The 10,523-nt window shown below is 34.5% G+C and overlaps 1 protein-coding gene across 1 annotated transcript in view; it reads left to right on the top strand.

The window, feature by feature from the left end:
• The window catches only part of LOC122534058, a 117,368-nt gene that overhangs the window by 90,486 nt on the left and 16,359 nt on the right, over positions 1 to 10,523 (top strand). The window contains exons 8-11 of the mRNA XM_043664344.1: positions 786 to 1,152; positions 5,593 to 5,682; positions 7,400 to 7,610; positions 9,236 to 9,500. Coding sequence (XP_043520279.1) covers positions 786 to 1,152; positions 5,593 to 5,682; positions 7,400 to 7,610; positions 9,236 to 9,500 — 933 coding nt within the window. The remainder of the gene's footprint in view (positions 1 to 785; positions 1,153 to 5,592; positions 5,683 to 7,399; positions 7,611 to 9,235; positions 9,501 to 10,523) is intronic.

Here is a 10,523-nt window from a genome sequence, read left to right as displayed (position 1 = left end):
ACAAAAAAAAAGTATTTGTTCATTTTCGAAATAATTTCATCTTCGTCTAAATTAAATGAAATTAAAATAACAAATACTCGTTCGAAAATCAGAGTGATGTGCTCTGCGTTTCAGAAATCTTTTTAATTCAAGTTTACAACATTTAGTATGATACTAAAATTAACAAAGAAAAAGTATTTGTTCATTTTCGAAATAATTTCATCTTCGTCTAAATTAAATGAAATTAAAATGACAAATATTCGTTCGAAAGTCAGAGTGATGTGCTCTGCGTTTCAGAAATCTTTTTAATTCAATTTTACAACATTTAGTATGATACTGAAGTTAACAAAAAAAAAGTATTTGTTCATTTTCGAAATAATTTCATCTTCGTCTAAATTAAATGAAATTAAAATGACAAACATTCGTTCGAAAGTCAGAGCGAAATCATTTCAATTCAACTTTAAAACATTTAACATAACGCTGAATTTACGAAATAGATATTCATCATTCTCGAATAAATATTCTAACCAATTTGATTCTCGTCTCGTCTAATGAAGCTGAATACAAATACCAAGAACCAACCAAAGAAAAGAAAAAAAAAAACAATGTCCAAAGTGCAGAGTAGATCGCTACTAATTATCAAAAGACGCGCGAAATTTCTGTTGCCAGCGGAATACGCGAAATTTCCACGAATTCCCACCAAATTGTATATTCGTATTCCAACGGCGAAAGAATGGGAATTTCCTAAAAATTCCTTTCTCCTGGAATTCCTCGTATTTCAAAGAGAGAGGCGCCGGTATGTACAGTTGCAGCGCCAATTGGCGGAAAGAGGCGGCGGCGGCGGTATCTGCTTGAGCGACCAGGAATCCTTGGTCTCGTTCCCGAGGGGCAGCGTGAACGGCGCGGCGACACCGGGCGCCGGAAGTAGCAGCGGCGGCGGCGGCGGTGGCTGCGGTATCATCCCTCATATGAATTCTCAACCGCCATTAGGCAGCACGGAGCTAGGAGTGACCGTTGGGAACGTTGGCAATGCGGCAGGTGTGGGCTCTTCCGGCGGGCAGGCGGGCGATCGCGGAAGTTGCAGCGCCGACAGCGGTGTCCGAGGATCCAGCGACAGAGAAAGCGGCGGCGCGACCAGCGTCGGTGGAAATCTCTCCGATTCCACTACCGACGGTAAGATATTTATGTGTGTGTGTGTATATATAACGCGTAGTTCGTGTTTTAATCCTTTCATTACACTCGCCGGATATATATATATATATATATATATATATATATATATATATATATATATATATATATATATATATATATGTACAGCATACTACACGCGACCATCTATACGCACAAACGCCGGATATATTAGGTATTTTGGAGTCAATCAAAGGCACATTAAAAGTACACTACTATGATTTAGCCATCAAGAAGAGCTTTTTTCTATTTCTTTCGATTTCACGGATATTTGGTAGAATATTTAAAGATTGTTGCAAGAGATTGTTGTAATGAAAAATCTTCCTCAACTAGCTAGGACAACCTGACGGATTCCTAGATTTCTCTTTCTTTGCGATTGCTTCAAAGAGCATTGGTATTTTTGTGTTAAATTAACGTTGATTTCCATTTATTTTAATTGTTTATGTATCATTTGATATTTTGATATTGAAGGCCGGTTAATCTATTGCAATTTGGAAAAGATCAGCTGTAGTGTGTAACTGTTGATCTCTTAAAAATTTAAGGTTAGGATTAAAGGATTTGTTTAAAAAAAAAAAAAAAAACATTCTAGGCCCGTTTGTTTCTTTACAGTTGCTTAAAAGATACTGGTATTTTTTGTTACAATATTAAATTAATATTGATTTCCATTTGGACAGGAACATGTTTGTACGGANCTATTTATTTTAATTATCATCATTTGAATTATACGTGTAGAATATTGAAGAAACGGGTTAATTTATTGCAATTTGGAAAAGATTAGCTGTAATGTATAACTATTCTCCTCTTAAAAATTTAAGGTTAGATTTTTGTTAGGTTATGTTGAAAAATTAAAGTTTGTTTAAAAAAAAAACATTCTAGGCCCTTTTCTTTCTCTACAATTGCTTAAAAGATACTGGTATTTTTATTACAATATTAAATTAATATTGATTTCCATTTAGACAGAAACATGTTTGTATGGATCTATTTATTTTAATTATCATCATTTGAATTATATTATTGGTTAATTTATTGCAATTTAGAAAAGATTAGCTGTAATGTATAACTGTTGACCTCTTAAAAATTTCAGGTTAGATTTTTGTTAGGTTAGGTTAGGTTTGATTTTTGAAAGGATTAAAGTTTGTTTAAAAAAAAAAAAACCATTCCAGGCCCTTGTCAGGAAATTCAAAAGAGATTCTATTTCAAAACCTATTAACGGACTCAGGAAATGATTCGATCAATGTGTACACTTTTTTTTCACGTGAGGTTCAATGGCGAAAGGGTTAATTATCGTTGTTTCTGTTTGTCTATTGATCTTGACATACAAGTATTGGCATTTCGACGATATCCTTGTGAAAAGGTATGTTGGGCAAAATCTGTTTCGAACGAATGGTTCGAGAGCAACGTGCATAGCAACAATTTCCAATAATTAGTTATTGGTATACCGCGGATTTTTATGCGAATTTGTGAAAAATTTGTAGAAGCTGCAGAAATGCACACAATACGAATTGTACAAATACATATATATATATAATATCCAAAGGAAGGTATTAATTTTATATATATTAATTTTATATTTACAAAAATTTTATATATATTAATTTTATATATATATAAAATTTTTATAAATATAAAATTAATACCTTCCTTTGTATATTTTATATTTTATATATATTAATTTTATATTAATTTTATATATTAATACCCTCCTTTGGATATTTTATATTTTATATATATTAATTTTATATGGAAAGTATATATATATATATATATATATATATATATATATATATATATATAATATCTAAAGGAAGGTATTTTATATGGAAGAAGCAATTTTTTATCTGGAAGCAATTTCCATTTCGCTAATGGCGTTTAAAATGCTGTGTAATAGTGTTCGTTGTGTGTAAAATTTAAATATGCATAAAAATCCGTAGTCTCGTTATTGGAGATATACAATATACAATATACACGTATAACGTTGTTACATGTTAACATTTGTTTTCACAAAAATATCGCAAGAAGAACTAGGCGTGCCAATACTATTTTGATTCATGCGATAGATATCAAAATTTCAATCATCGTGAAACAAGATATCAAAGTATTGAACTGAAAAAGAGATCCTTTTTTAAATTGTTTATTGTCTCGTAACACTGGAAAATTATAATTGATGCGTCACATAGGACTGAAAGTTCGATTCTGATTAAGTGGTAGGTTTAGAAAATATTTGACAAGATCTCGTTATGGTTTCACCACAGAAGGAAGTGGATTAATTATTTATACAAGAAGATTTATACATCACGTGAGACTTACCTCTTATTTAAATTTCGATCGAAATTTAACGTAACGTTGCCTGACGTTTCGTATTCATTTTCTATCGGTGATGTGAAGATATAAATCAACATATACATACGTAGAAGTGCAGCGAAATCAGAGAAATGCGGGGAATGAAAATTTCGAAATTTCCACAGAATCTCGCGCGAAAAATACTCGACAGTCTGTCCAAGAGTTTGCTGAATATCAAAATGATCTTTCGACACATTCTGCATCGTTCATATCGATCGTAGAAAAATCTCCCCTCCCGGGGGAATGAGGTAGCTTTCCAGTCGCGAAGCTATATCTCGCTGGCATAATACAATCGCCATTATTATTCATCAGAGTGTCGAGTGGCCGGGACGCGATGATTCTTACGCTTAGGTGCATAGAACCGGCGAGATTAATCGTCCAGTTAAAGTGCATTACCGTGCGTCCGTCGGGTCGACGAAAGAAGAAAGGGCGGAAAGAAAGCGAAGAGAAACGAGAGTGAAGGAACGCGGAGGTACGATGAGTTTTCATCAGCCGCGAATGCTAATCGGAGGTGGTGGCTGCTAATCGAAAGCATTTCCATCCGTGTATTATTCAACCAGTTCCTCGTGGCCGCGCATTAAGGCCAATTGATCGATTTGATTTAGGACAAACAGAACGTACGTGCTGCGATCACTATGCATGTGCACGGTGTCTGAATTAGGCGGTGCGTTGATATGAAACAATCCGAGTCCGTGCGTTCGATCCTTAGCGAATCTCTTTGCCCAATTTCGAGTGAGTACCGTAGCTTTTTTTTTCGTTAGAAGTTCGTCTGATCACTCATTCATTCTCCTCTTCAGTTTAGTTTAACCTTTTTCTTTTTTTTTTTTGTTTTGTTGCCTTTGAAGTATTCTGAAACGTGCTAAACTTACAAATGTATATAATAGTTTCAACTTTACGATAAATAACAAAAGCGAATTTCTCTTTCACATGGTTTACTTGAGTATATTCGACATTAAACGAAGAAAATTCCTTCTCGTGACGAGTGCACTCGACATATAAACGCTTAAGGGGTTAAGGAACATGTTGTCTTACTTGGGACGATTAACCCTTCATCGCTATTCTACTATTGAGATTCAGAACTTGAAAACAAGCTGTATTCAATAATTTAATTTTGCACGATAAAGTTCCATTTCCCTTAAAAAAAAAAAAAAAAAAAAAAAAAAAGAAGAAGAAAGGAAAATAATTATCTACTGAAACACTGGCCTTGTCCTCCTGCTACTCACGATCCACTTTCTCGCATTTCTGTTGGAAAATCTCGGTTACCAGAACCCCCGCTAACCCTTTGCGCTGGCAACTGGTTGCGCGGACCATAACGAGTGACCGAATCCGTATACAATAAATCGTCGCTTTCTTCTTCCTTTCGCCGGTGTGATATCACTGAATAGATAGAAATTACTAAGAAGTAATAAACTGATCGGTTTGTTTTGCCTGGGTTACATTCAACTATACTTAAAACTGAGAAAATGTTGCAACATTTGGGACAAAAAGATTGCACGCCATTCCAGCGCAAGAGGTTAACTCACTTTGTATTTATCTGTTTTGCCTTGCTCGTAGATTTCTCGTCTGAATATTTCTCTCTCTCTCTCTCTCTCTCTCTCTCTCTCTCTTTCTCTCTCTCTACAGAGAGAAATGTAAATATCGAATTGAACGTGATCTCATTATCCATCCCTGTATAATATCTGCCTCCGGAACCTTCACAACGTAAGTATAAAATGTGCAACATAAAGAACAAGCAGGCAGCCCCGTTCCAAAATAAATTTACATTAGTAGAATATCCGTGACGTGTCCCCTCAGCCCCAAATAGACAAAATCGAGTTTGCCAATGCCAGTAACGAGCAGCCTTCCCCCAATTTGTGCCTATCCAAGCCGTAACCTTTGACTCTGTGATTTTCGCAAACGTGAAAAAAAAAAAAAAAAAAAAAACGAGAAAGTAAAAGAAAACGAACGAGTTCCGTTTCGAACCACCGGGGGAAATATATATATAAATGATCTAGACGCGCGCGTGCGAAGTGACGTGGATCTCGCGGTGCAACGAGACACATGCATACGTTTTTTTTTTTACTTTATTATATTTCCGCGCAGGCACGCCGACAATTACGGTCGAGGGAAGCGGTCTCGACATGGACAGCATCTCCGTGGTTTCCTCCATTGCACCATCCCACATGTACCAGTGTAAGTGTCCAAAACATAAATCGTTGATCGTCGTCTCCTACCCGTATCTTCTCAGCGTCGTCCTTTTTTTTTTCTTTTCTTTCTTTCTTTCTTTCTTTCTTTCTTCTCTACTTTGACTTTGACTTTCTTTCTGTCTTCGACTGGGTGGAGGAGGAGGAGGAGAAGGATCCGTGTGCTTCTATCTCTCTCTCTCTCTCTCTGTTTCTGTGTGTTCCTTTCTCTCTTTCTCTTCTGCCGAACTGTTTTCTTCTTTGTTTCTTTCTCTATCCGAACTATTTTACGATTGAATGTCTGCTTCTCGCTGGTCTCCTTCGTCCGAAATCGATCGTTTTGCTTGACGATGGAGTTGTGGTATTTAGGCGTGTATAACGAGGAGAGGGGGGGGGAGGGAAACTTTTTTAAAAGTTTGTGAAAGCTACTAGAATCATTCTTTACTTAATAAACAACACTACCAAGAAACTAACGAGTGTCGAGAAATTGCCGCTTCGTAGATAACGCGTAGTTCTAAAACAAATCACTCGTCATTTACTTTATTGAGAAACAATATTTTTTTATCCGCTCACTGTGCCAACATGCTTCACACGACAATCCCACGTGCAAGAACGACTCTCCATCATCGAGAGAGTTCTTCGTACGTAAAATAATTCCTCCAGTCACCGGTATGTATGTTTTGCATTATTATTGTACCCGTTAGTTAGGCGGCTGCTTTTGAGAGCAATCGATCGTCATTGGTCGTGAGGAACTGCGTCTCTGTCTGTCGTGTTGGTTGATTTGCCCACCCGATCCGGTCGCAAATGGTAATTAATATTAAAGGTCCATTATACCGTGGTTTTGCTCTAACAATCGGCTAATTGTGTGTGTTGTACGGCCGATGCATGCGCATGCACGTGTTGCAGCAGCCAGAAACTAAAGACACGTATCCACATGTTATAATACTCTGCGTACACACACACACACACACACACGAATCAACGTTTTTATCGCGTCAAGAAAGAAAAAAAAATTGCAACGATATGTAGCGTAATGTCACTGTTATACATACGTAAAGAGTTTCAGGAAAGTACAACGTCACCGTGTGTTTCCCTCAATTCGATTGCAAAATGTCGCTTCTAATTTCGGAACAATTATTTTTCCAATATAAGGTAACGCTGATAATAAATTAGTAATTACTATTGCTCCTCAGAATGATATTTGTCCTCGTGGTAATACGTATCCTAAAAATTGCAGTTGCTGTTGATGTGAATAAAATAATTCTACCAATTAATCGAACATAATTTAATTTAAATGAATAGTAATATAAATTTTCGTCTAATATGTAAATATATTTAAAAAAAAAAAAATAAAATGATGCTCCATTTATAATATGTAATATTATATAATAACATCTTTTATAATATGTAATCCTCGAAAGCTCCGGTCGTAATCGCTCTGCATCCTCCGTCCTCCTCGGCGATGATAACATTGAAATCAAGGAGAACCGGAACGCCACGAAACTCTCTCTGGTTTCTGCCTCACGTGCAGAAAATCGTGGGGCCGTTGCGTTCTTTATGTTGCATCAGAATGTCCTCTGCAGATTCTCGTTTCTCGGAGAGAAACATTAAAGGGGACGAGCGAAAATTTTTGGAGTTTCAGTGTTTTCTTTTTTTTTTTTTTCTTCTTCTTCTTCTTCTTCTTCTTCTTCTTTTACGTTTTCACTTCTGACGTTATTAATTTTCAGCAGCGACCACGCCGAAGGACTGCAGCCCGACGCTGTCGCCGCTGAACGCGTTCTCCAGGTCCATGGACAATTCCGTGTTGTCGCGTTCGGTCGAGCAGTTGTCGAGCCCGTTGGAATCAGAGCCGAGGAGAAGCAAGCAGAGCACACCTGTCGCGACACCTGCCTCGCGCTCCTCCGCGACCCGCGGTGGCACTTGGGGCTCAATTTCTAGGTGAGGACTGTAGGATACGAGTATATACGCCATCGACTCGACAGGATTAAACGCTTTGTCCGGCCAGCATATTTGGGTCGCCGCTGGATTTCCATGAAATAACAATAAATCGCGGAAATTGCGGCGATTCCGGTTGATCAATGCTGCTGTTACATTTAATAAGAGGACGTTATAACCGTCGAGCGGGTTTAGATTCGAAAGCGCGAGCGTTTTAAAACATCAAAACTTTGATTGTAAAATGAAATTTTTATATATAGTAGAATGAATATATAGAGAGAGATAGATTGCTCGTCGTATCTTTTATATAGTACTTTTGTACTTTTGTACTTATATAGTATTTTTAATTTAGTTTAATGTTTTTTAAATATTTTTTTAATTAGTTTACAAATGGTAAATTTTATTAATAGTTTACAATTATGTTCCATTAATATTTATTAACTGGTTTACAATGATAAGTTTCTTAATTAGCTTACAATGATAAATTTTATTAATAGTTAACAATTATATTACTTTATTAATATTTATTGATTGATTTACAATGATAATTTTATTAATATTTTCTTAATTAGCTTACAATGATAAATTTTATTAACAGCTTATAATTATATTACATTAATATTTATTGATTGATTTACAATGATAATTTTATTAATATTTTCTTAATTAGTTTACAATGATAAATTTTGTTAATAGTTTACAATTATGTTACATTAATATTTATTGATTGATTTACAATGATAATTTTATTAATATTTTCTTAATTAGTTTACAATGATAAATTTTATTAATAGTTTACAATTATGTTACATCAATATTTATTGATTGATTTACAATGATAACTTTATCAATAATTTCTTAATGAGTTTACAATGATAAAACATTGGTTCATACTTCTCTCAACACTTTCCATCGGAAGACTATTAATCGACTTTTTGGAGGTCGCTAAAGAATGGTAAACTTATGAGAATCGTGACTAGCGGGAAAAAGAGAAACTCTCCAATGTATGCATAAAAAAAAAATAAGAACATCTTTTGTCTATGCATTTAATATTGTTATATGTAATAAGAATGATTGTTACGAGTGGTATCACTTTTTCTCTTTAAAGAAAATATTTAAAAAATTAGTTTACTTCGTGAAGATTTTTTATTACATTATCACGTTCAACGTATTATAGGAATATCAGTTGACAAGTAATTTGACAAATATGCCGGTAATTACGAAAATGGTCAAAGTCAAGAATTTAGAAAAGAAGAAATAGCTTGTCAGTTATTTCGTGTCACATCCCTTCAAAATAAAATAATTAATTCGACGTAATTTCGAAGAGGCTATAAAAATTGAACCATTGAACTGAGTTAATGTTCAATTTGATAGTGGACCTACCTAGTCAGTTGCACTCCCGTGAATTATTTCGTCATAATGGAAATGAGAGCAAACTACTTGCCCATCCCTGAACATTATTATGAATCGTGTAGAGAAAAATGATGTTTATGTTATTTTATTTTGCCACTTTCGACAGAGAGACGAATCGACAGAGTTACAAAGTTAATTTGGAGCGTTCGTGCCCTCGCACGAAGTGTGTAGCACCTTCTTAGCTCAAAGAGCAGTTTCTTCGTCTCGGTTTTCAGAGTGTTCGCCCGCACGCGGCATCGAAAGGCAGCGAACAACTCGAGCGGCGGTAGCGGAAGTAACGAGGGCTCCGACAGTGTCGATCCTAGATCGTGGTCGCCGCTGACGGAGGAAGGCTACGCTGAGAAGCTTCGTTTGCTCAGGGAAGCAGCGTCCGTGCCGATGGAACGATGGAGGGCACCTACGGTCTTGGCGTGGTTGGAAGTTGCTCTTGGTATGCCTCAGTACGGTCCACGATGCGCCGAGAACGTCAAATCTGGAAAGGTAACGCCATTTTCACAATTGATTGCTCTTTATTTTAACTAATCTCTGTGGCGAAATTCGCGAAAAAATTTAAATTATTGACATGTCTTTCTCTCTTTTTTTTATCTGTTTCATTAAGTTAACAATCGAGCCTTGTGTAACTTGCGAAGAATATAATATAAATAATAGAATATAATATGTATAAATAATATAACATAAGAGTATAATATATATAAATAATATAATATAATAAAAATATAATAAAATTACAGGGAAATTAATTCCACGTGATTTTTTAAAGTTTCATTATTTCTATTGACACAATACATCAAAATACATCAAAAAATTATGTCAGTGATATTTTATCTTTAACATTGTAAATATTTTAAATATTGGCCTTTTGATCGGGTATCTGTGTAATTATCCAACATAGAGAAATTAATTCTGCACAATTTTTTAAATTGTTTAAATTGTTTTTATTAATACAATAAGCAGTAACAAGATACGTCAAAAGATTATATCAGTAGCACGTTATTTTTAATATTTTTTTCATCTTTTAATTATTGGAGTGTGGATTTTTATGCATTTACGGTGGAAAAATATAGAAATTGCATATAATAATTACAATAGAATATTTTATAAAAGTTTGTATTTAGATTTTCTACTTTTTTTTTGTCTTTTTTTTTTAATTACATTAACAAAGATTCAAATTATGATGAAACGCACGAAAAATCCGCAGTCTAACATTATAATTATAATATTTATAATTTACAATATATGTAATTATTATATAATTCACAATACATGGTATATTGCACAACAAAGTAAAATATACTTGATGAAATGTAAATAACATCAGATATATTGTACAATTTGTAATATACAATATACTATACATTTTACAATCACTTATACCTAACTTTTCTACATAATTAACAATAGATGAAATATTGCACAACAAAGTAAAATATACTTGATGAAATGTAAATAACATCAAATATATTGTACAATTTGTAACATACAATATACTATACATTTTACAAT

The sequence above is a fragment of the Frieseomelitta varia genome, unplaced genomic scaffold, assembly GCF_011392965.1.
Source record: "Frieseomelitta varia isolate USP_RPSP 00005682 unplaced genomic scaffold, Fvar_1.2 scaffold_572, whole genome shotgun sequence".
In the NCBI taxonomy this organism is placed as follows: domain Eukaryota; kingdom Metazoa; phylum Arthropoda; class Insecta; order Hymenoptera; family Apidae; genus Frieseomelitta; species Frieseomelitta varia.
This window is presented reverse-complemented; position numbering and strand designations above follow the sequence as displayed.